Below are 26,167 nucleotides of genomic sequence, written 5' to 3'. Positions count from 1 at the left end.
AACTGGGTGGTGCTGACACACACACAAACCCTCCTGAAACTAAATAGCCCATGAAATGAAGCTGAAGATGAATAATGTAGACCGAACATAGGGAGACAGAAGTGGCCACCCTTCTGCATGGACAGGTGGGAAGTGAGCTCAGAAATGAGATGTTCTCAGAGACATGAATTTTTAAAATTAATAACATTCAGAGCCCTGCTAGAAGGATTTTGCAGCTGTGATACATGATAGCATTCACTCTGGCTGAAAGTCACATGGGAGTCTCTAGTGACTCACATTTCCACGGGACACACAACACCCCACTCCCATCCCATCCCACTGAATGGGGTCTTTCCCGCAACCACTGTCTCCTGGTTTAGCCAAAAGGTCTATAAAGCATGGTGTGCAGCAGCCCTGCCCCACTACTGAAAGGAGAGAACACAGGCACCGGCCAGCCAGGAAACAAGACCCAGCTACTCACTTGGCCTGGGTGCCCAGAGCCTATCAAATATTGACCTGCCAAGGAGGACAGTCTTGGACAATGGAGGAGCAGTGGGTGCCAGTCCTGTTTATACCTGCACCATGATCCTGGTTAGGACCCCTAGCCCCCTGGTCTTGGCAACGACTAGGTAACCTTAGAAAAACATTGCTGCGTAGCTAGGGCTTTAGAGTTGGTTTTTAAAACACCAGATCAAACTTCGCCTTGAATGTCCAGGCAATCATATTTATTTTCAGCATCATGTTTTCAAGGATGTCTTCCTTCCTGCCCTTCTTCCAGGAGCTGCCACACCTGACCCCTGGTGGAGCGTGGTGCATGGGTTTGAGCAAACAAGACAGACTCTCATTTGACAGAACGGGGTACAGCATGATGGCACAGCATTCCTCGGGGACCCGTTTCAGCAGAACTCATTTCCAGGATGGTATATATCTGACAGACCCAGAGAGGATGTCAACTAAAGAAAAATCAGCAATGTGCCGCAATAGAACAATCCCAAGGAGGAGACCGACTTGCTAATACACCCATATTTGGCTCACAGGAAAGGAACCCAACCTTACCCCCAGTTCCTTCAGTGGGGACCTGGCCATGCCCCGGCTGGATACCATCCTGAGCACTTAGGCCTTTCTTCTTCGCCAGCCTTCCCCAGCAAAGTCAGGATCCCTCAGCCCAGCCATAGGGACGGGATGCCTGCTTTGCAGACTCTGCTGTCCACAGAGCCCCTGCTGACAGATCTGTCAACAGCCTTCTGCTCCTGGTGCTACCCAGGTGGGGACAGCTGCTTCAAGGCGAAGGGATGAGAGTAGCAGAAGGCAGCCCCCAAGTTTCCAAGGCCGTGTGGTCACAGGTATAGCCTCCGTTGCTCTGATGAAGTCTGTGGTGGGAGCCGTGGGCAGCCCCATCATCTATGGTTCCAGCTTGTCAGTTTTGGAACATCCACAGTGTGTTTTGTTTCTATTCGCCTTGGGGGATTTGATCAGCTGAATTCAACAGACATACTCGTGGATACATATGACAACATCTACAGAATATTGACTTTCTGTAAAAAAGATAGTGCCGGAGTGTGACATGTTCCTAGTGCTGAATATTTTCAGTGCTGTCAGTCAAATAGCTACACACCCATCCTGCCCAAATGGAGACTAATACAGCAGTTCCAAAGACACACACACAGATGGAGCACATGTGTCAACATGTCATGGATAGATGTTGAATAGGAAAGAAAAAGAAGTGAAAGGAAAGGACATGACTGCTCCTAGGTACGATGGAGGAGAAAGTTTATTATAGATATGTGGGAGAGCATAGTCAGAGTTAGGGACATCTGGGAGAGTCCAGAGTGGACAGGACCAGACTGAACTGTGTCATGTGAGGAGATGGGGAGAGACAGGGAGAGAGAAGCCGGGAACCAGGTGCAGCAGCCAGGAGGCCCCAACGTGCAGAGAGAGTGGGGAACCAAAGTGGTTGGATTATATAGAGAAGGGCAGCTGGGGAAGGGCAGCCCAGTAGGGGGTGCAGTATGCCACCCAGGAGGACCCTGTAACAGGTAGGAACTGAGGGATGCCAGGAGAACCTGGCAGTCAGGTCCACTTTGATGTGTTAAATAAGTACCTCAGCCATTTGGCCCAGGTTTGAAACCTAACAGGTTGGATGACTAGAAAAGAAAGCACAGAAGAGGGACCAGTAGTAGCTGGGTGATGCTTTTGCATTTTAGGGATTTGGTCTGGACCAACCAAATGCAGATTGTGACTCGCTAACAACAGGTGGGTTCAGTGCCAGGGCCACAGTGAAGAAATAACCGACAGCCATGAAATATCAAGTGTCCCTCATCCCTTCAGCTTCCTATGGGACATGCTGCCAGCCCCTCTCTTCCCTGGATGATTTCCAGTGGATGGGAGCTGACAGAGAAACATCCCCTGGAAGCGTTGGTAGTCTGGGCTCACTTGCATGCACTGAGGGATGGGTGTCCAATCAGCTTGTAGGATACCCAGCTCTGATCCAGCCCTTTCTGAACCACAGTCTACCTTAGAATCACTTCATGGTTGTCTTGATGACTCCTATTGCTGTGACAAAACACTATGACCAAGGCAACTTATAAAACATTTCATTTGGGGCTCACAGTTCCAGAGGATTAGCGTCCATGGCCGTCACAGAGTGGAGCATGGCGTCAAGCAGGCAGACATGGTGCTGGAGAAGTAGCTGAGAGCTTACATCTGATCCACAAACATGAGGTGGAAGAGAAAGAGAGCTAACTGGGGATGGTGTGAGCTTCTCAAAGTCCATCCCCAATGACACACCTTCTCCAACAAGGCCACACCTCCTAATCTTTCCCAAACAGCTCCAATGGGAAACCAAGCATTCAAATATATGAATCTACGGGGCCGTTCTCATTCAAAGCAACACAGTGGGGCTTTAAAAAATTCCATGTGCTCAGACCAACTGAGTCAGTCATGGGAAAGCATTGTTGTTTCTAGAACCTGACTGTGACTTCCTTGTACCAGCTGTTGAAGATCTACTGACAGACCCCTCAGATCCTTCCTAAGAAGTAGGCTTTCTATCATGGCCACCTAGCAGATTTGATCTTGGCCTCTGCCCCCATCACAAACCTCCTTCCTTGCTTCTCTCTACTTTGCTCGCCATCCCCTGACACTCTAGAGAATTTATGTGTTACTTTGATGTCAGCCGTATCCCACAGAAGCAGCCACATGAGTGGGATTTTATCTCTACTTACCCTGGGCCAGGGCCTGGGCTAGGCACTGCCTGGTGACAGGATTGGTAAGTGCTGCTGATGGAGAGTAGAAATTGGCACAGGATGATTACCCTGGCAATGAGTTCAGCAAACCTTTCTCCACCTGTCTCATGCGTGTGTGGACACCTCACCCTGAAAGTCCCCTTCCTGGGTTCCAGGGGATACCTCCATCCTTCTTCACATCCTTCTTCATGTCCCACTTATCTTGGGTTAGCAGCAAGTTCTGTTCTATTCTCTACCTTGTAAAGTATTTCCAAACTCTGGTAGCTGAAGGAAGACACACATGCAGATACTTGACATCAGTGCGCTCCCCAAACCTGACACTTACCTGAAGGGTCCAGGGCCAAGGAACAGGAAGCAGCACCAACTTTCTTTAGAGATGTCATTATTTGCCCACACCTCCTCCTCTGCACAGTCCTGTCAACTATCCTCATTCACACCACTCAGGGATTTAGCTGTACTTAGTTGAAGAAGTGCAAGAAATGTGTGTCTCAGTCAGTGTTCTATTGCTGTGAAGAGACACCATGACCATGGCAGCTTTAATAAAGGAAAACATTTAATTGAAGCTTGCTCACAATTTCAGAGGTTCAGTCCATTATCATCATGGTGGGTAGCATGGCAGCACACGGGCAGACATGGTGCTGGAGAAGGAGCTGAGAGCTCTGCATCCTGATCCACAGGCAACAGGAAGAGAGAGACACTGGGCCTGGCTTGAGCATTTGAAACCCCAAAGCCCAACCCCAGGAACACTTCCTCTAACAAGACCACACCCACTCCCAATCTCTCTCAAATAGTGCTACTGTCTAATGACCAAGCATCCAAATATTTGAACCGATGGGGGTCAAACCACCACATTCCAGTCCCTGCCCCCCAAAGGCTTGTAGCTATATTATAATACAAAAATGCACTCAGTCCAACTTCAAAAGTCCCCATAGTCTATCACAGTTTCAACACTGTTTAAAAGTCCAAAGTTCAAAGTGTCTTCTGAGACTCATGGCAATCTCTTAAGTATAAGCCCCTGTAAAATAAAAGTCAAAAAGCAGATCACATACTTCCAGCATACAATGGCACAGGATATGCATTACCATTTTAAAACATAAAGAAGGGAGCACAGTGAGGAAATACTGGACCAAAGCAAGACCGAAAATCAGCAGGTCAAACTCCAAACTCCCCATATCCATGTCTGTTGTCAGTGGGCTCTTCAGATCTCCAACTCCTTTCAGCTTTGTTGACTGCAACACACTTCTCTCTCTGGCTGGTTCTACTCCCTGTTAGCAGCTTTTCTTGGCAGATATTCCACAGCTCTGGCATCTTCATCAGCTTGGAGTTTCCAAGGCAATCCAGGCCCTTCACAGCTTCAGGCAACGGCCTCTCTGGTCCTCCATGCAGGGATATCCTCAACAGCCTGGCCTCAGCAGCTTTCCTTAGTCTCACAGGGAGGTTCCACACGCCTTTCTTCTACCCTTGACTCCAATGCCACGTGGCTTAAGCTGCCAAGTTCTGCTGCTTGCCAGAGCTGCAACATGGCCCTCTCTTCAGTTACATCTGCATCTGTTTTCTGTTGATTGCTTCCTTTACTACTTAAGATTTCTTTAATTCCTTTCCACAGATTGGAAGATTAACTGGGTGGAGTCTTGCTCTGAAATCACCACTCCCATTATTCCATTTAGCATCAGGCTTTTCTTAAATCTGTTTATCTCCTAGAGCACATTAGCTCCATTCCACTTCCTGGTGCCCCTTTCTCCTCAAACTGTACGTTTTGTATTTTTCCTTTCTCAACTTGCTCTTTTTCATTATAGAGTTGTGGAAGAGTGGCCACTAGCACCACATGACATACTCAATAATAGGCTGTTTTAAAATCTCCTCTGCCAATGTCATTAACCCAAAACTCCTATATTTAGCCTCAGGCAGCCACATTCTTCACCAAAATATCCCAAGAACAGCCTCTAGGCCACTTACTAATATTCTTCTCCTCTGAAACCTTTTGAGCCAGGCCATCATAATCTACATTGCTCTCAGCACCACTGTCTTCCACACTCCTCCTAGCATGGCCCATTAAACCTCAAAAGCATTCAAAAGGCTTTCCTAATCCAAAATCCCAAAGTCCACATTCTGCCAACAAGCAGTATGGTCAGGCCTATCATACCCAGCTCCCTAATAACAACTTCTTAGTCAGTGTTCTCTTGCTGGGAAGAGACACCAAGACCATGGCAACTCTTATAAAGCAAAACATTTAATTGGAGTTTGCTTACAGTTTCAGAGGTCTAGCTGTTTATCATGACAGGAAGCATGGCAGCATGCAGGCAGACATGGTGCTAGAGAAATACATCTGGATCTGCAGGCAGCAGGAAGAGAGAGACACTGGGCCTGGCTTGAGCATTTGAATCCTTAAAGCCTACCTCTGGAGGGAAAAAACACTCCCTCTAACAAGGCCACACCTACTCCAACAAGGCCACACCTACTCCAACAAGGCCACACTTCCTAATTCCTGCCAAGTAACTCCACTCCCATAGCATTCATATCTATGAGCCTATGGGGCCATTCCTATTCAAACCATCACGGTATATGTATACCATCTTGTCTGGAACTGAAAGTCTACATTGTTTGGATGTAAAGTTCTTATATTTTTGGTTGTGAGCCTAGCCTTTAATGGCTGAGCCATCTCTCCAGCCCAAGGATGTAAAATTCTAAGTTGACAGTCCACTTTCTATTGCTATAACAAACCACAGACAGGGTAATTTGTGAAGAGGTTTATGTAACCCACAGTTTTGGAAGCTGGAAAGCCAAGCTGAGTGAGTGGCCCCATTTGTTTGGCCTCTGGTGATGGCACAGTGCACTCATGAAGAGTACACTCAGCTGTGAAAGAGAATGTAGACACACAGGAAGCCAGGGAGCTCAGGGTGAGACTCATGCCTGTAGAGGAATTCTCTCTCTTACAGCCCAGATAGAACCCCACAGAAATAGAACTTTCCAAAGACTCCCCCACCAGATCATTTCCTCTACCTTTGAAAGGCCCCACTACTACCCACATTACCTCACAGGAGATACAGACCTTGGGACATGCACAAAACCTTCATCAAACTATACCCCGGGACTCGGGTGCTTGGCCTCCCAGACCACTTGTGACATGACTTTGGGTTGGAGAAGAGTTCCAGGTCCTGCTGGAGAATTTCATCATCATTGATAATTATCCCTATAATTATCAATAAAAATCCAAAAAAAAAAAAAAAAAAAGGAAAGGAATGAAGTCCAAATCCAGTTTGAATACGCCACAAAAGCTGGCCCGGCCCTACTGTTCATAGTGAGTTCATGCCTTTCACTAGATGACCTTCAACTCCCAGAGTCCTCTCTGTCTCGTCTAAAGTGCCTCCTCTACCAGGTCTCTTCTGAGGGTGAAGAATTATTAGAGCCATTGCAGAAATAAATCTCACTGCAGCTGTATATCTCTGAGTGGTCAAATGTGAAACAGTTCACAGCATGCTGGTGACCTGGGTACAAGACAGCCTGTATCTCACAGGGCTCCCAGATGGGCTTCTAATCCGAGAGATGTCTCCTCATCTTGAGGATGAAAAAGGTCCTTTCCTGTAGAGTCCCTAGCACAGGCCTGTGTAGCAGCATCCATGACATCTTTCAACTGGTGATGGTCCTCTGCTATCTCTCTTCCTGGGAGATTATAACCAGGATGGCCAGCAACTGTCAGAATCGAAGTGGGTAAGTTGCAGCTCCCTGGGGTCAGCGTCCAGGCAAGACCTGAGCTCTAGGACCTAGAAGTTTATAAACTTTTGGGGTGAGGAGGGACCGTGGGAATGAGGGAAAGTCTTTAGGCCAAAAGGTCACTATCCCTGAGAGAACACCTACAGTGGAGGTCCCCTAAAACAGTCAAAGACACCTTTAGGACAGGAGTTGGCTAAAACCTCCACCCAGAGAGCACAGAGCAAGCAATTCATCTTCACTCAGCACCACCCCTCTGATGAAGCTAGCAGTGCCCTGCATGGACAACCAAGAACATGGCTGCTGGGTGTCTGTGCTCACTAACTGAGCCTTAGAATGTACCTCTTTGAGTGATACTCAAGTTTATGTATGTGAGTGGGCCCAAGTGAGAAGAGACCTTCCTGATTAGACCCTAAGAGACACAGAAAAGCAAAGCAGCATTGCTCCCAGTTCCATCCCTCTTCGTTGATGGGTCTGCAACAGGCTGGATGGATTTAGATTTTTGAAAAGACTTGCAGAGCAACCAGTTAAATCTGAATTTCAGACAAACAATGAATAGTTTTAGTGTAAGTGTGTCCCAAATATTGCTGAGACACACTCACAGGGAAAGTGTTCACTATTCATCTGAAATTTAAACTGGACTGCATGTCTTGCTCTTTAGTCTATAGCACAGGGTCGGGGAGAGGGCTGGCACTGAGCTTATGCAGCCACACAGGTTCCACCATCAGCTCCATGAGCACTGGCCAGGGCAAACATGAATGATGACTAGTGTAATAAGGACCAGCCCCCCCCAAACCTTCTGTGGCTGCTAAAACCCACCTTTTCACACTCCTCTGCCCTAGTGAAGACCAGGATGAGACAGCCAAACTGCCAGTGTCTTCAACCCAGAGCATATTAAAATCAGCTCCAGAATATAATAAAATAAAATATGCATCCAGGACTTGATACATGTATGATGCTCTGCAGGATAGAGTGAACATGAAGGGATGATGGGAGATTTGCCTTATCTACACCACTCAGCACTAATCAGCCACAGGACTACTGGGTCCCAAGGGGTCCCAGGCCATGGTCCAGTAGGTATGGACACTGCCTAAAGGCCCCTCCAGAGCACCCCACAATTCCACAGTGTCAGATTCTCCAAGAAGAGCAGAATCTTGGCATGGACTTCTCTAACATCCAATATCGGTCCTCAGGATACCACGTGTGCAAGGCACCTCTATAGCAACATCTGAACTGCTCCACAGTGCAGCTGGCCTGGGGTTGATCAGTGACATGCTCTTGACAGATGCTTGTACCCCACACAACTTGGGGGACACCGGTCCAGTGTTGCAGTCCAGGGCTGGCTTCATCCAGCAATCTTCCAAAATTACAGGGTACATATCAGTCACCTTTCCTCACAAATGAGGAGAGGCTGTGTGGCACAAAGATGGCCTGAGAACACAGACACCCACCACAGGTGTAATGGCTGTGTGAGGATTCTGGCCTACACCACATATGGCATGTCTTTGCTCAAGCATCCGCCACACACGACATTAGCATGTAAAGACTTGGGTCCCCACCACATGTGGCATGACTGTGACGATTTGAGTATATACTACATGTGGTGTTGGCCGAGGACAGAGACCGTAGGTGTCTGAGGTAGCTGTCTCCATTCTCGAGAGGAGGCAGTGACTCTCAGCTAAGACCAGGCCAGTCTATCCTTTCCACTCCCTGAAGACTCAGTAGCTCCAAATTGGGGTCCATGGAGCAGGTGGTGACCAGTAAAGGCAGCTGAGGAGGCAGGAAGCAGGCAAGGAGGGGTCTGGGATGGACCCCCAGGTACAGCCCTCTTTTGGGGTACATGAGTGCCTGCAATCCTGAATTGACCAGGAGCAAAGAGGTCTGCCCTGAAATATTAACTCAAAGTACCAGGAGATCCATGCTGAATGTGGGGTTCTGGCCATCCAAGCTCCTGGCCACACATCTATACACAGAGGTTCGTTGAGTATTTGTATCTTACTATTCAACCTGAGACCTTTTTGTCTCTTTTGAATGAAATGGGACAAAAGAAGTGGACTGCCATGTCTGTAGGGTCTAGACCAAAAGTCCCGCTTGCTCCACAAGAAGCCACAGTTGCATGGTGACCTGGGTGGAGTGAGTACGGGCTGACACCAGGGTCGCATTTTTCCCACGAGCTCAGTACACTTTCCTCTCTTTACACACCATCTCCATGTTTCTCTCAGATACTTGGCTAGGAGATGAGACACATTCCTGACTTGGATGTAGGGGCTGCCTCCTCCACGGTGATTCCCTTCATGTCATCTGGCATTTGACCATCTGGGCGCCACACGTTCAGGTCCCCAAAGATACCCGTCTCAATCATCTCCTCCTGCCAGGGAATGGGGCAGTTGCCAGAGGCAAATTCTTGGAAGAACTCCGTGTCCGCTTTGTCAAAAACCACACCCTTGACTGTGGAAAAGGCACCCACGTCCTGTATGTTCTTGGCATAGACAGTCCTAGAGTCTGGGATGAATGGAGGGATCAGCATCCCTGTGAAGAAACAGAGATACCCCTGGTGAGGACACTGCTGGGCCCAAGGGTCCCCACAGACATACAAAAGACCGGCTGTTCTTCCTAATTCCAACATAAAAAGCCAGCATCCTGAAGCAGGTCCATCCCTCATGCTCAGTGCTCACAGACTGGATGATGGACAGGGTGGAGGATGCCCAGATCTGGTTAGAAAGGTGTGTGTGTGTGTGTGTGTGTGTGTGTGTGTGTGTGTGTGTGTGTTTCTCAGGCTGCCCTGAAGTCACAATCCTCCTGCCTCAGCCTCCCCAGTGCTGGAATTACAGGTCTGATTCACTGTGCCAGCTAAGAAGCCTTTTGAAATAAATTCCAGAACTTGGCTCCTCTGTCTCCCCCAGACCCTGTCCCCGAGGTCTCCTTATGAGCCAAGCATCTTGAAAACAGGGCCCTCAGTCCCTCACATGGAGACCACACCTTCTCTGCAGCCCCAGGCTCAGAGCTCTTGCCCAGCCCCAGGTTGGCATCACAGGGGCAGATGTCAGACTGAACTCTGCATCCTCCTTCCCAGCCAGCTTCACTTCTTGACCCAAGCTACAAGATGCAGAATGTTGTTCTTATAGAGCCCAGGTGTCGCTGACCTAGCCTCTGGCCCTGACTTCCTCTGAACATTTGACCCTACCCTGCAACTCTGCAGTACGTAAGCCACTGACTCCAGCTTCCCAACAGGCCTGTGCTGGTCCAGGCTGGCTGCTGGCACCCAAGTATGAGCTCTTCACCTGGCTTTCTCCTACATGCCTGACTCAAACCTCCTGGGTCCCACCACTCCCTTGCCCCTCAGAAAACAGTCCTTGGCCCTCCTGAGCCAGGACCCTTGCATTCCTTGTGGCCTCATCGTGAAAGCTCTGCCAGAGCAGCCTGGCTTTGGGAGAGTTCCTTAGCTCTTCAACTTCTTTTGGGATAATCTTCTACTCCTGTCTATGGAGCCTAGCTTGCCCTGTAGGTGATCACAGTTATGTTGAAAACGCCACCTGGAGGGCAAGGCTATGCCTTATATTCACCCTTGAAATGCACATGCACAGAAACATGCAAGGGCGCACACACACACACACACACACACACACACACACACACACACACACCATGCATACCACACCACCACACATATAGACATTAGATGTACATATAGACATGCACAGGCAAGTACATGTGCACACAGGCACATGAGCATGTGTGCATGCATGGGCTCACACACAAGCAGCTATACACACATGGATACACAGATACATGTACACACACGACACACACCGTATCCTATGACAAACAATGTGGAGTCAATGAACGTCTCACAGCCAGACAAACTGCCTCACTTGAATCCTCGGATCTCTAGAATACAGGCTGAGGCAGGGAAAGGCCAGGAAACAGACCTAGCTCTTTAACGCTGGCTTGCCCACATTTCCCACCTGACTTCAACCTGCCTCACCCCAGTGCCCCGTCCTGGGATCCTGGAGACGAATGGAGGACTAGATGAGTTGTCGGAGGCTAGCTGGGGTCCCACAAGTCCTCAGCTCAGTCCACGGCTGACCCCATGGATGAGGTGGACCTCAAGGGTCACACAGCACCAACCCCCTTAAACCCTCTCAGGCTTATGGTGCCAACCATACCGGCTTCCAGCTGCCTCCAGCTGATGTCTTTGAAGAGGTTGTTTGCCCTCAGAACATCACAGGTCCCATCCCGGAAGCCCAGGCGCTTCTCCGGGTCCTTCTCCAACAGTTCCTCACAGAAGTCCTTGCTGGCCTGGCTGAACTTGTCTGGGTACTGCACGGGCTCCGAGATGATGCGCTGCTTGAGTTCCTTGTTTTCTACCTGCACGGTGGCAAACATACCACTTCACTCCAGCCCGGGCCAAGCCGCAAGCCTTGGGGCTTGGTGCTCACCCTCCCTGGGGTGGGGGTGGCTGATGGGCCCCTCCCAGGTGGCTTGGTGTTGAAAGGCTCAGATCTCAGGACAAAGAGACAAAAGTCCCAAGGTGAAGCCCCCAGGCACCTTATGCACACGCTTACACAGCTAGTCCACTGAACAGAAGGTGACCAGCAGTGGAAGTTGCTGCTGAAACACTCGGCTGGGTGGAGATCTCTCTCAACCATCTGAGAGAAACTGGAGAGCTTGCCTTACTCCCGACCAGCCTTGTTGTAGTCTCCCAAACAAAGCTTCCCTGACTCGAAGTGTATGATGTACACAGTGTGGCTCACTCCCCAACATCCCTCCCTGTAAAGCTGACACCTCTCTTTGCTGGCGTGGTCAGAACAAACACAGCCTGTGGAACCTGAGCGAGCAGTGCCCTTAGAACTCGCCCTAATTCCCATCACTGCGGAGGGCCATGACACTGAGACACTTCTCTGTGCGATCACATGACAGCATAGAGCTGTCAGCTCAGGCAGTGACAAGCAGGTGAACACTGTCTCTACTGAGACACTGGAGACAGTACCTGACTTCTGGACCAGACCAACCTTTATGTAAACAGAAAAGGACTGGGAGAGTGTCTGGGTTGGTTGTCCAAAGTCCTAAGAGCAGTGGCCTAGTGGCCAGTTAGCTAGGGACCCACCAGGGGCCTTCTGTGCGGTGTCTACCCCAGAAGGACCTAATAACCAAAGCCGGCTGTCTTACGAGGGAGAACCGCCCAGTCTCAGCTAGTGTGTGTTTGCTCTGCCACCTGCTGGCTCTGATGTAAAAGGACCAATTTAGAATCCGTCAATGGCGCCACCTACAGATTTCAAGAGCAGGCAGGCCTTGGGATGGAACACACAGGAGCAGGACCCCAGAGCCTGCACGGGGTATGCAGTCCTTGGCACAACCCACCCATCCATGTCTGCCCCAGAATGGACCCCTGCAGGGCTTCTTGCCAGGCGGCACCTACCTTCTCTCCTCGGGCTCGGAAGGGTCCCCTGGCTGCAATCATCTCATACAATGTGACCCCCAGGGCAAAGTAGTCTACAGAGAAGTCATATTCTTCACCACGGAGGAGCTCAGGGGCCATGAAACCTGCCGTCGGGAACACATGTAGATTTAGAGATGCATCTTTTCCCATAGCATGGTCCCCACCCAGTCGTCACAGAACAACTGAAGCTCTCGTGATTACCCACCCCCCTGGAAGGGGCGGCGGCGGGGGGGGGGGGGTGTCTCACCACAGTGATTTTCAGGACTGAAACCTCTTTGCTGTCATTGAAGGGCATTGAACATAACCCCGGCTGCTACCCACTGGATGCCCACAGTTGTAACAACCAAAAATGTGTCCCTAGGGGCAGAATTTCCTGGGGCAGGAATCTTGTTCCTCGATGTGGTACCTCATTCCCATTGTGTGATATGAAGCTTCCTTTCTCCTCCACTCAGACTCAGAACAACGCAAAGCAGGACAGCGCAGTGTGTGACTCGTGAGGCAGACAGATGCAAACAGACCTTCTGTGACTTTCTGGCCCCTTTCCTCTTCAAGGACATAGACGTGAGATCTGTGCCCTATAATCTAAGGGGGCCAGTGACCCAGGTGCTGTGGCCAAAGCCCGAGGAACATGTGAGGTCACAGTCTTCTGCCTTCCCTGGATGCTTTGTCTCCGGCAACATGAACCTCCTTTTAGCTCCTACGGTGAAGCTGCAACTGAACTCCCTCGTGGCCCTGCCACGTGCAGGACACACCTATCATACTCAGCTTTCAGTGTTGAGAAGTAAGGCGGGGAGCAGCCTAATAATGAGGAGGGGACTTGCTCAGGACAACGCAGACATGAGGAAACAGTGCCGCAACTCCAGCTTCACAGAAGAGCACCTGATCGAACAGCCGCTGTGTGGCCTTCAAGACAGACATGCCCTGCCTAGTCCCTCTAGATGTCCAGTCACAACATGGCCATTTGCACGGAAATCTCAACCCCTGTCACCCACCACACATGCCTAAGGTCTACAACACAGTGTCTAAACCGTCTGCTCCTACTCATCTTTGGAATTGCTCCTGGGCCCTAGATGATTATTGGTTCTGGAAGGTGAGCCGCCACCGCCGATCCCTTCCAGAGCCATGCATGGCATGCTCCACTCCAGTACACCACTAATGTTTACCCAGTGCCTCTTGCAGCTGTGCCAAGCTAAACCCTGATCCTGTCACCCTTTGTCTTCACATGGTGAGTTTTTGTAAATAATGTTGTTGCTGCAGAGCCGACACCCATGAGTTATTGGACGAGAGAGCAAGTGGATTTCTGCTTCTTCTGTAACGAACTCATCCCCTCGTGGCAGGAAGCAGAAGTCAGAGACGCGCCTTTCCTATGTCCAGACGAAGAACCTCCCCCATGCACAACCTACAGCTGTGGCCTGAGCTGGGAGGCTGCAGAGTGGGGAGAAATCTCTAGAACGGTGTTCTTTAGTTCCTGGAATACCAGCTTCCGGCTTGCTTCCTAACTCAGCATTTCCAGAGCCTTATTGGAGGACCAGCCAAAGGATTCACATGTGGGTAGAGATGCCGCCCATGCACCTGAAGAGTCAGCGCAAGCTCAGGAAGGTGGTGATTGGGCAGGCAAGAGTGCCCTCTTGTGGCCAGCTGGGCCTCCTACTCAGTCCTGAGCAGGACCAGTTTCTGGTCTTGAAGTGAGGTCTTCTAATCTTCAGGGGATCTGGGACGTGCCGTGGACTGGAGAGATCCAAGTGGAGTTTGTCTAGTTCATGAAAGCAGGTGCAGCCACGTCTTCACGAGGCTGTGTGATGGCTCCAGGCCAAGCTGTTTCCAGAATCCTCTTCTCAGACCTCCTTCACCCTGTGTCTGCCCAGAGCCCTCAGCACCCACCAGTGACCAAGATGCAGACTAAACAGCCATCATGCCTCCTGAGGACCAGATGGGTCTGTCCTACCCCAGAATGCAGGGGGAAAGCTCCTCTCCCTTTACCCACCATGGCATCAGAGATGATCTCAGATGGGACCTGAAGCAGAGGGTCCTTACGCACATGTACAAAGCAAGATCCTATCTCCACTCTGTATACGTCCCAACTTAGGTTCTGTCTGCAGCCAGACAGCAGGGAAGAAGGAAGACATCGAAGAAATGCTGTCAGAAATCAGCCTGAACATGACAACCCAGAATGTGGAGACCGGAAGGACGTCAATGCAGGTGTGTCTACTACATGCAAGTGCCGGTACAGAGCGGTCACTGAACAGACTCACAAGCCTATGTGGTGTTAGCACCGAAGGCTGTGACAGGTGAGCATGCCAGGAGGTCACCTATCCACTAAGCATGGGCCTGGACCATGCATCTGCTCCACCTGACTCGGTCTCTCCTCTCCTCTGCACAAGGAGGATGAAGGCAGACCTGTGAGGAAGGAAGCAAACACAAATGGCCTCGTGTGTGTGTGTGTGTGTGTGTGTGTGTGTGTGTGTGCGCGCGCACGCGCGCGCACATAAACACAGATACATATATACATACATTTATGCAAGTGTACATGTAAACAAAACATATACAGATGCAGAGATGCATGCCTGTACATGCACAGATACAGGTACTGAGCATACACCCAGAGAAGCTGATACACATTCACATATGAATACACTCATATGTCCACAAATTCATGCATGAAATATGTACATATACAGAGGTGCACAAAGACATGAGCATGCACAAAGACACATTCATAAAGATGCACACATATACATGTCTGCATATGTGCACACAGAGACTATCATGAGTGCATGCATACACAGAGGTGCCTTCATACACATGCATGCATGTATGCACACAGAGGGAGTTGTATGCTTACATACATGTAAGGTATGCATAGATGTTCACAGATGCACATGCATGTACAGGCTCATGGCCATCCACACATGTACTTACACATGAAGGTGTCCATGTGCACACACAGTCACACCTACAAGACTATATATACCACATGAGAGCAAGCATACATATGGGAATGTGTGTACACACAGGTATGCATGTACGCACATAGAGACATACATGTGCATACCCTGAATATTGGTGGATACCTACCAGGGTTTTCCTGAAACCTAACAAGGGCTGCCTAAGGCAAGTTCCTACCCCAGGTGCTCTGTGATGTGACCCACATGGTGACCCCAAGGCCCCAGCTCTTCCATGACACCCCCTGGACAAACTCACTCTGTCAATACCCGGAAGCCACTGAGTGTGGGAGCCCTGTGCTCTCTCTGCCCATCCAGGTACCGGAGGGGCAGCTTTGCCACAGAGGGTGAGGCAGGAAGCCAGTGAGGCTGCCAAGGCAGGGTAGGGCTGTCTCTGCAGGGAACACACAGTTCTTGAGCTGCTGAGCAAAACCTGATTGTCGCTGTTTGCCTAGGAGATAAGGGAGCCGCACTCCACAGCCCCCACTCTCTGTCATCACCTTAGGAATTGGGGACCCTGCTGCCTCTGGCTCTGGGGGAGAGGAGGACCCGGGCCTCTTCCTGGATGCCAAGCTTCTCCGGGCCCCTCCCCCAGTGCTCAAGTCTTACCTGGGGTCCCTGCGTAGCCCTTGGTCTTATTCTGCCCTTCCTTCAGCTCCACAGCCAACCCAAGGTCAGAAATCCGGATATTGCCTGAAAGCAAATATAAGCCGAGGTCACGCACATTCCGCAGAATAGAGGTGCCAGGTGAGCCCAGGGCTCAGCAGGGCTCCCCTGCACAGTAGAAAAACATACTACACATGTTCTGTGTACACATATACCACACTCTATACACACATATCCACTCCCCACAAAGATACAACATACACATAATAGACAAACCACACATATCTTCCACACAAACATATAACACCTGCCACATGCATATGTACAGACAGACACACACACATACACCACACAGCTCACACCACTGTCCTGTATACCCTAATACCCACTAGGCCTCTCTGCAGTGACTTTCAAAGAGACTGAAGAAGCCATGCTTTGGGCCCCTCCATCTCTGGGGGCTCACCATCATTGTCCAGCAGCACATTCTCCGGCTTGAGGTCCCGGTACACAATGCGTCTCTGATGCAGGTGCTCCAGACCACTGATAATCTGAGCCGTGTAGTAGATTGCTCGTGGTTCCGGGAAGCCAGGGTTCTCTTCATCCACATTGTAGATGTGGTACCTGGGGACAGAACACCACGGGAGCTACCCACACAGGGCTTAAGGGCAGTAAAGTGCAGAAACAGCACCAGGGTCTTAGGGCATACACATATCAACACAGCGTGGTCACCTGGGGGCCAAGCATCAGTGTTCTCCTGGAGAAACCCAAGGCTAGAGGCCTCAGATACCTCACACCTTACCCACAACTGTTAGAGGGACATACAAGCTTGTTACTTAACACCCCCTTCCTTCCGACCCCAGCGTAGCGACTCCCAGGACAGGGCCAAGGGAGGTGAGTCAGCCCCACTTTCTTAAAACACAAGCAACCCCAAGTCTCTTAGTAGACTCGTGGTCTGCTCCAGCAGACCTTGAACCCTTTGGTGGAGTTGACACCAACACTTCCCTCACAGCCCCCTCTCCGCAGGCCCCTCAAGTGAGCCCCTTTTTTGTACTCTTTCTTACACATGCCATCTCAACACTTTACAGGGAAGCAAAGCTCAGAGCCGGAAGATATAATGACCTAAGCCGCAGGGAGAGTGGGTGAAGACCAGGGGCCTTGGAGATAACCAGAGGCCCCTGGGTATGGGGACAGAAGAGCCTGCCATGTTAGAATCACCCAGCATCCCTTGCAGCCCTCTTCTTCTTCTATGGGATTCTCACAGACTGGTTGTCTAGACCTCCTATGACTCATCTGCTCAAGCAGTGATGTAAATAAAAGCAAGGAAGGGAGAGACACGGGCTTTTGCAAGTTATAGTTCCCTTCAGTGGCACCCTACATCCCCAGGGCACCCCAGTGTCTCACTGTGTTAGCCTCGTGCACGAGGTACCTAAGAATCTCGTCATTTTAACTCTGTGTTCCAGTTATCCCAGGGTCTCACCACTTACTTCATCCTCCTGACACTGGCTTGGTCTTTATTATCTGTATTTTACAGAACAGGAAACTGAGGCAAAGAGTGGTGAAGTCACCAAGCCAGTGAAAGCCGGTGACCTGACCTCCCCAAGGATGCAAGAACCACCTCAGAGCACCATCAGGCTCGGCCAACCCAGGCACCATCAGGGATGGCACTCTCCTATGTAAGCAATAGGCAAGCTGGCTGGAGCTGGTCCCTACAGGACTGGCCACTGATGGAATCGTTCATTTTAATTTCTTAGCCCTCTCAACCCATGGTACCCCATCACAGCCATCCACAGCATCACATGCCCCATGCCACCTGTCCCCAACAATCATGGAGATACTCGAGAATGTGCAATGACAGATACAGCCTAAGTCCTGGGCCCCACAGGACGTGAACTAGGTACCCTCATTGAAACCAACCCCAGGTTTGGACGCCATTACCTTATGTCACCTCCATTCATGATGGTCATCACCAGACAGAGATCGGTCTTGGTCTCAAATGCATAGGCCAGAGACACAATGAACCTGCTATGTACTTTGGCCAGAATCCTCTTCTCAACCATGGCACCCTAGAAGCAGAGTTGTGATGCTCAGTCCTTGGGAATGCACTGTGGGGAGCAGCCTGCATGCCGGGCACAGCACAGGGCAGGCTTGCAATGTGTGAAATCCGGCATGCATTCATCCAGGAGTATAGGCTTAGTGCTCACCAGGACATCTCTATCACTGCCCTGTCCACCTTCTCCCTGCACCTGCTCACTCCACCATCCAGTCCTCGCTAGCTCCCAAAGCAGCCCAGGTTTCCCGTAGATCCTGTTTTACTGTTCACCTTTATTCTAAACATCCGAACGTGTGAAAGGGACGTTCATTCTGCATACATCCCACCAGTACACTGAAGTCAGAAAAGATTCGATGTTGTATTGGGTTGCATGTAAATGTGGGTGGCCCAGAACTTGAGTAACAGTTCCATAAAGCTGGAGTTATTCGTTTGTTTGCTATTTTGAGACATGGTCTCACTATGTAGCCCTGGCTCTCCCGAGCTCTCCATGTAGACCATTGAACTCACAGAGAACCACCTGCCTCTGCCTCCTGAGTGCTGGAATTAAAGGCGTGTGCCACCACCACACCTGAGCATAAAGCCCTTTTTTAAAGATTAACATCAGACCAGTATGAGGTGCCGTCCCCAAGGCCCCTGGTAAAGGTGCCTGGATTTGTGTGACACCCCCACTTGCTGTTTGCACCTAATGTTTGACCTTTCACTGAAGGCTCAGGGACCTGCTGGGGGGCTGGTGTCGTCCCTAAGAGTTTCACAGCATTATCTGTACTGTACAGCAGGGCTGTGCGGGGCTGTGTCCCTGGGACAATAAGCTGCTTTCGCTGATCCTGCCTTAAGTAGGCACTGACGCCAACAAAGAAGGAAATAAAATGCTGGCAGCTTGCCTATGTCCTCCAGTCATTCTTGTCCCCCGGAAACCTGTCTTCACAAAAACTAGTCCTGCACTCCAGCATCACAGATGGGCTCTGCCTCATGTCAACAGCGTCTGCCAAAGTGATGTTCAGCTGAGTCCTGTCTCACTGTGAGTGTATATATGTAATCACAACAGGAGACACACTGAGGAAAGGTTTCTAGCCAGACACATGCTCCAGACAGCAACTGCCTGCAATGACTCTCCCCCTGAACTGCTCCTGAGTGTGGTACATACAGATGGTCAACAGCCTGCCAATGGCTGCCTGAGCAGGGGGAAGGGGGTGTCCAAAGGGCAGGATACGCGCACAGTAGCCGAGGCCTGTGTAGAGCTCCACAGGTGGGTGGCTGCCATTCTACCGTCCCTCCATCCCACGAGCACCTTCTGCTCGCGGGGCTCCCGCCCTACCTGGTAGCCCTTCCTCTTCTTCAGACGCTTCTTGTTGAGTTTCTTGCAGGCATACATTTTGCCAGTAGCCTTCATTTGGCAGGCTGACACCTCCCCAAAGCCCCCTTTCCCCAGAACCCTGAAGTCCAAGAACCAGTCTTCGCCTATGGGCTGGCCCTCCAGCCACTTCCACTGGAGGAACCGCAGGAAATACAGGCTTCCCAGGTACTCCTGGAAGGGGACCTGGCTCAAGTGATCCAGCGTGGCCTGCAGCAGCGGCTGGAAGAGGCCATCCTGGCTCCCCATCGGCCCTTCCTTCACCTTTGCCACCATGCCCTGGTCCAGAAAATTGCAGAAGAGTGTGGCCTGTGGGTCCAGGTACTCAGCCAGGATGGCCTGTGTCTTCTGCGGCCGCAGATCATCATCGGCTGTGTCATAGTCCTCGATGTCCTTCCAGAGCTCCAGGGCTGGCACATGCCTCTCCTCTGTCTTCAGGAACTGCTGGAAGAGCCTCTTGCCAATGGGCTGCTCTGAGCACAGGCTCTCGAACTCCAGGCTGAGGCTGTCACGGAGACCCTCGCACTTGGACAGCGGGGGCAACCGGAGCTTGGCCAGATACTTCTTGTCCCGGGAAGACGGGGTGCTGCTTCCATCAAAGCTGCCGCGGGCAGCAATGAAGGCAGAGTTGGCCACGACAGTCTCCAAGGACCCGAAATCCATCCTGATGATGCCTCGTGTCCACCTCAAGTGTTAGGAGCCATAGGCTGGAGGGCAGCTCAAGGCACCTGCAGCCAAAGCAGGCCTGACCCTATGCCCTTGGCCTATGGCCTCTTCCTGCCCTTGTGGGACGAGGGAGGCACGCAGCCGTGGCTGGGATGCTTGGAGAACCACTAAGAAGCCCTGGGAGAGCAGGACTGACAAGCATCTTGATAAATCCCAGCCCTGGGGTCACCAAGGACACCTTAGGGGTGACCAAGCAGGTACCAGAAAAAGACAATCCCCTAAGCTGTTGCAAATCGGCTTAGAGTGCAGCTCGGCTCTCTCCCCCTGGGTGCTGCCTTCCTGCTCCCAAGGGAAGGGCACACCACAGACTCCTGGAAGCCCCTAGGGGAGCAGTTCTGTCTTTCCCCAGCCTTAGCAGGTGCACAGGACCTGTCTGTGTCCCGCTGGGAGGTGGGTCTGCGGTAGGCAGTCCCAGGAGCAACCTCCATTTATAAAGATGGTTTTCTTCCATACTGTTTCATTTTTATCCTTAAGGGAGTAGCAGGTGAGACGCCTCCTGAAAACAGGAACGTACGTACATATGTACGTACGTAGAGGGGAGAGCCCTCAGAGACCAGTTTCTCTGTCTGTAGGTGAGAGCATGGATACATGATGGTGGCCAACTAGTCTCCTCCGTTAAGAAGAATTGCCACAGAAAGTTTAGAGGACAGATAGGCTGTAGGAGAACCACAGACCATCACATTGAGGCCCCTGTCGAGCCAGAAGACTCATGAGACATGGGCCTGGGATGCACCTAGGACACAGCTGGATTCAGGTGGGCATACCTGAGACAGACTTGAAACACCAGGGACACATCTGGGGCACACGCAGGACCCGGCTTAGAGAGTAATCACACCCAGGACACACCCAGGAATGGTAGAATCTATGGGCATGTCACCATCCCCTGGGGACCACATCTGTCATGTCTGCAGGTGCTCCTGACAGTTTGGGGAGGAGCCACAGGGAGTGAGCACTTACAGGGAGGAGGGGAAGGCTTGCAGAATGAACGGAAGCCCAAGTCAGGAGGCTAAAGGAGTGTTTAGCCCACCCGCCTTCTCTGGGGGGGCGGTAGGGTGCTTCAGGTGGGGACAGGGTCTTCCATTGTGACCACAAAAGTGGAAAGAGAACTTCTGGTGAATGCCAGCTCCCTTCCCCACCTCCCACCTCCTAGCAAGGGCTTGTGACAGGAAGACTGGCAAGTAAATATTTGAGGTAAACAGTATCTCATTGTCCCCGAGTGACCTGGGCTAGTCCCAGCCCTGCCACTTAGAAGCTGGTGACCTTGGACAGACCATTATCTGATTCTTACACCAATCAGGACCAAAGGGGACATGGTTCTCAGTCATGGGGTACCTTGCCAGCAGAGCCACCCGGAGCACTGAAATCCACATTCCACCTGCCTCAGAGGGCCTGGAGGAGCTCAGGCTTCCATCTCTGACAGGCTCCTGGGTGAATTACATGGAAGCTGTGGGACAGGACCATGAATGGGTTAGAGCTGAAGAATTCCAGAGTGCCTTCACACTGGGAAGGCCCTTTGCAGAAGGGACCAAGGATGATTTGGTGACCAAAGTTGGACAAGTTTGGTTCCGGTCCAGAATATTCAGACAGAGGAGTGGAGTATATAGTTTCTCCCAAACTCATCTCTGGGTGTCCTTGTTCAGTTAAACTTTTGAGGTAATGGCAGAGCACATACAGCTGCGGGGGGAGTGAGAGATGGAGGGGGAATAAGGAGAGTGATCCCTCAACAGTAATATTCCCCCCAAATTTCATCACAGCATCCTAGCAAATATCTGACGTGGCAGCATTAGACTCAGGGTACCTATGGCACCAGGACCCTTGGGGTGCCCTTTGTAGACAAAGCCTTTCCCACACCCTCAGCCCCCAGGGGCCCACAAGCCCACTCTCTGTGGTTACATTGTGCCACTCAAAGGGTGCTGTGTGAGTCTGGGCCCTTTGGGGGACTAGCATTCCCCTCTCAGGGAATTCTCTAGAAGTGGATGGCAGGTACCCAGAGCCTCTTTCTTCTTGTGGCTGAATACTGTTCCGTGTTCCATGGAGATGCTCCACGGTCTAACCAGGCATCCAGAGAAGGACCTTTGGAATTCTTTCCAGGTTTGGGCTATTATACACAAAACTATTGTAAGCATTATTGTATTTTTGTGTGTAAACTTCTACTTCTTTGGGATAAATGTCCAAGAGTGTAATTCTGGGTAGCTATGTGTTTGCTCTAAAAACAACTGACAAGCTGATTTCCAGATGTGCCTTTCATTCCCACCAGCAGCCACTGAAGCCAGACACTCACATCCTCCACGGGACTGCGATTTCCAGATGTGCCTTTCATTCCCACCAGCAGCCACTGAAGCCAGACACTCACATCCTCCACGGGACTGCGATTTCCAGATGTGCCTTTCATTCCCACCAGCAGCCACCGTGACATTTTCATGCATGTACAATGGACCCCGAACATATTCACCACTATTACTCTCTGATCTCCCTCCTCTTCCCACTCATTTCCTTCCCAAATAGCCCCCTTCTATTTTCGCGTCTCTGGGAATATGTGTTTCTATTTTTATCTAGTTTCTGTATATGTCAGAAAGCAATGTGACACTTCTCTTTCTGAGTCTGTCTTATTTCACTCAACATGATACTATCCAGCTCCACCTATTTTCCTGAAAATGAAATTATTTCTTTGTTCTTTGCCGGTTTCTTAAATTTTATTTATTTCTGTATTGTTTAATGCGTGAGTGCTCTGCCTGCATGTACACCTGCAGGCCAGAAGAGGGCACCAGATCTCATTATAGATGGTTGTGAGCCGCCATGGGGGTGCTGGGACTCGAACTCAAGACCTCTGGAAGAGCAACCAGTGCTCTTAACCACTGAACCAGTTTTAATTTACCTTTCCCCAGGGGTTAACCACAGAGATTACTTTCCTAGAGGCCAGTGTGCCAGCCATGCCTCCACTTTAGGTAGCATTTTCTAGTATCTTCCTACCATATTCTAATTGTGGGGCTGTTTTTTATCATTGGATCTGAAGCATCCTTTGCATGTTGGTCCTTCGCCTGGTCCTGGATCACACGGGTCCTTTTCAAATGTCTTCTCCAGGTGGCAACATGTCTTTTCATTTATACCTGGGCTTTCACAGGCAGAAGTTGTTCTATCCAATTTACAGATTTCTTTTTATAGATTCCTTTCTTGGTGTTGGGTGTAAGGGCTCTTTGACTAGCCCTAGGTTCAAAGATGTTGGTTCACGTCTTTTCCTGAAGGTTATGATTTCCTCTTTACATGCAAGTTCATGATCCGCTTTGAGTTCATTTGTAAAAGGCGTGAGATTTAGTTGAGGCATTTCGTTTCCTAATGAAAGTCCAACTACTTCAGCAGCATTTGTTGAAATATAAGGATGGAAGAAGGGAGCCAACGCCACAAAGTTGCACACTCACACACACACACTATAAACACACATGCATAACAAATACACATACACTCACACACACTATAAACACACATATACTCACACTATAAATGCACATACACAGTAAATACACATGCATTCACACACATAAACACACACACTATAATCACACATATACTCACACACACATACACAATAAATACACATACACTCACACACAGTTATAAACACACACATTTTAAACACACACACACTATAAACACAGATACACTCACACTAATGATAAATATTGAAGTTTTAAATGAAAAAAGGGAGGAGAGTTTGCAATAATTTGGGTCAGCAATATGGCTCAATGGGCAGAGGTGTCTGCTGCCAAGCCTGACAACCTGAGCTTGATCCTTGGGACCCACATAGTGGAAGGAGAGAACCCCCTCCCTCAAGTTGCCCTCTGCCACACACATGCCGCAGCACATGTGTGACCCCTTCCCTGATAAACAAATAAAAATGCAAGAAAGGGGCTTGGCCGCAGCCATAGCAACCCCACATTCCTGTCTCGGCTGATGACGAGCCCTTGGGCTGTGTCTCCTTGAGTTATTTGCAGACAGTTTCAAAGACAGCAGAAAACTTCCATGCTCTGAGCACTGAGAGAAAAAAAAATTAGATATAAGGTTCCTCCTTTCACAGAATCATTCCAGGATTCATGTGCCAGGGAGGTGACTTCACACGTCATAATGGCACTGGAGGTGGGTCCATCTACAGGGAGAAATTTGAGGATGAGAACTTCATCCTGAAGCATACAGGTCCTGGCATCTTGTCCATGGCAGATGCTGGATCACACACAAATGGTTCCCAGTTTTTTGTTGTTGTTGGTGGTGGTGGTGGTGGTGTTTTGGTTTTTTGGTGTTTTTTGTTTGTTTGTTTGTTTTGAGACAGGGTTTCTCTGTGTAGTTTTGGTGCCTGCCCTGGATCTTGCTTTGTAGACCAGGCTGGCCTCGAACTCACAGAGATTCACCTGGCTCTGCCTCCCGAGTGCTGGGATTAAAGGTTTGCGCCGCCGCCACCACCCAACTGATTCCCAGTTTTTCATCTGCACCGCCAAGACTGAGTGGTCAGACGGCGAACACGTGGTCTTGGGAAGGTGAAGGAAGGCATGAATGTCATGGAAGCCACAGAGCATTTGGGGTCCAGGAATGCCAAGACCAGCAAGAAGACCACCATTTCCTCTGTGGACAACTCTAACTCTTTCGACTTGTGGGCTTCTGACCCACCAGACCATTCCTTCTGTAGCTCAGGAGAGCCCCCCACCCCATCTGCTCAAAATTCCCTGTACTGAAGTTCTCTAGGTTCCGTATTCTCCTTACTCCCCTCCAAGTCTAGCTGGATTGCAGAGTTAAGTTTATGATTATGAATAAAAACTAAGTAAGACAAAAAAAAATGTAAGAAAAGATGATCAGAAGAAGGCACCAGTCTCTGCAAATTCCACATTTTCTCTTTCTTTGAAGATACCATCATGTATACAAACACTAATGGGCTTTGGGATTTGCTAGCAGAGGAGATGGGTTGAATCTAAATTCACAAGTGTAATGAGTCGTACAGGGGAACACAAGGCAGGATAGTGTCCTCTGAAGCAGACATTCACTTCTGACAAGGTGTAATAAATCGTCTACAACAAAGCAGTTCTTAAGAATCATGGAACCATAAACCTTGTGAACAAATAATCTTCAATTTTACTTTATTAATGGAAAACATCATCAAAATAGCACCAGGAAAGCCTAATGTGTTCATGTTTTGTTTTGCATGAGATCTCAGGGTGAAAAGCTTTTAGCACACTTTGCTCCAAACCCCACCATGGCCAGATCCAGGGCCACACCACGCACGGGGCAGACTCTCTTTTTGGAAGAAATTTGTGTTGTGTTGTCAGGGACTTGTGTGTGTGTGTGTGTGTGTGTGTGTGTGTGTGTGTGTGTGAGAGAGAGAGAGAGAGAGAGAGAGAGAGAGAGAGAGAGAGAGACTATTAATTCACTTGATTATCTTGTTACATCTCTTTTCTTGCAAATGACATCATTTGTGTGTGTGTGTGTGTGTGTGTGTGCACGTGTGTGAAAAAAAAAACCCACATCGCTTATATTCTTTGATCATTCCTCTGCTGTCGAACCCTTACACTGCTCCTGTAACTCAGCTGTTGCAAATACAGCTGAAATAAACATTGACATGCGAGCATCCCTGGGATGTGCTGCCTTAGGGTCCTGTGGGTGAATAAGCAGTGGGGTATAGCTGGGTCATATGGCCGACCTGCTTTAAGATACCCTTGTAATTTCCTGTGTTCTCTCCGTGGTGCCCACTCCTGATTAACGGAAGGAGTTGGTGGAGGCAGGTGCTTTCTTGGGTCCTTCCCTCCATATCAAAGTCCAGTGGAAATGAATTCATGGAGTTACTAGAGGGCACATGTCATCGTCCCTGAGCCTCCCTTCCCAGAGCCTGCGTCGCTGAGTACACTGCTGACAGTCATCTGTGGATGTTCTGTGCCTCGTTTGGAAATACGGCTTTGCTGTCATCCACGGTCTTTGTCCCACTGTCCATCTGGTTCCCATGGGTCTGAAGCTGACAAAGGGAGTTCCTCTGTCTTCAGTTTGAGAAGGTCCCAGATCTGCCCTAAAATCTTCCTGCTTCTCTCCAACAGCCAAAGGCCCGGAGCCCGGGAGCCTATCCTCACACAAAGCCAGAGCTGGAGCTTA

At 50.0% G+C, this 26,167-nt stretch overlaps 1 protein-coding gene and 1 pseudogene across 1 annotated transcript; one reads left to right on the top strand and one right to left on the bottom strand.

Annotated features, from left to right (window-relative positions):
- Positions 1-9,125: 9,125 nt before the first annotated feature.
- On the bottom strand, positions 9,126-19,981 carry Grk1 (G protein-coupled receptor kinase 1). Its single transcript, XM_036166856.1, has 7 exons — positions 19,283-19,981; positions 17,853-17,980; positions 16,381-16,538; positions 15,921-16,004; positions 12,349-12,473; positions 11,096-11,297; positions 9,126-9,458 (listed from the first exon to the last, which is right to left on the bottom strand). The coding sequence occupies exons 1-7, from the start codon at positions 19,979-19,981 to the stop codon at positions 9,160-9,162; spliced, it is 1,695 nt and encodes a 564-aa protein (XP_036022749.1). The 3' UTR covers positions 9,126-9,159.
- Positions 19,982-24,132: 4,151 nt separating this feature from the next.
- LOC118597625 lies at positions 24,133-24,855 on the top strand (annotated as a pseudogene).
- The last annotated feature ends 1,312 nt before the right edge of the window (positions 24,856-26,167 follow it).

This window comes from Onychomys torridus, chromosome 17 (assembly GCF_903995425.1).
Source record: "Onychomys torridus chromosome 17, mOncTor1.1, whole genome shotgun sequence".
NCBI classification, from domain to species: Eukaryota; Metazoa; Chordata; class Mammalia; order Rodentia; family Cricetidae; genus Onychomys; species Onychomys torridus.
The sequence above is the reverse complement of the archived record's forward strand: the minus strand, read 5'-3'. Positions and strand labels throughout refer to the sequence as shown.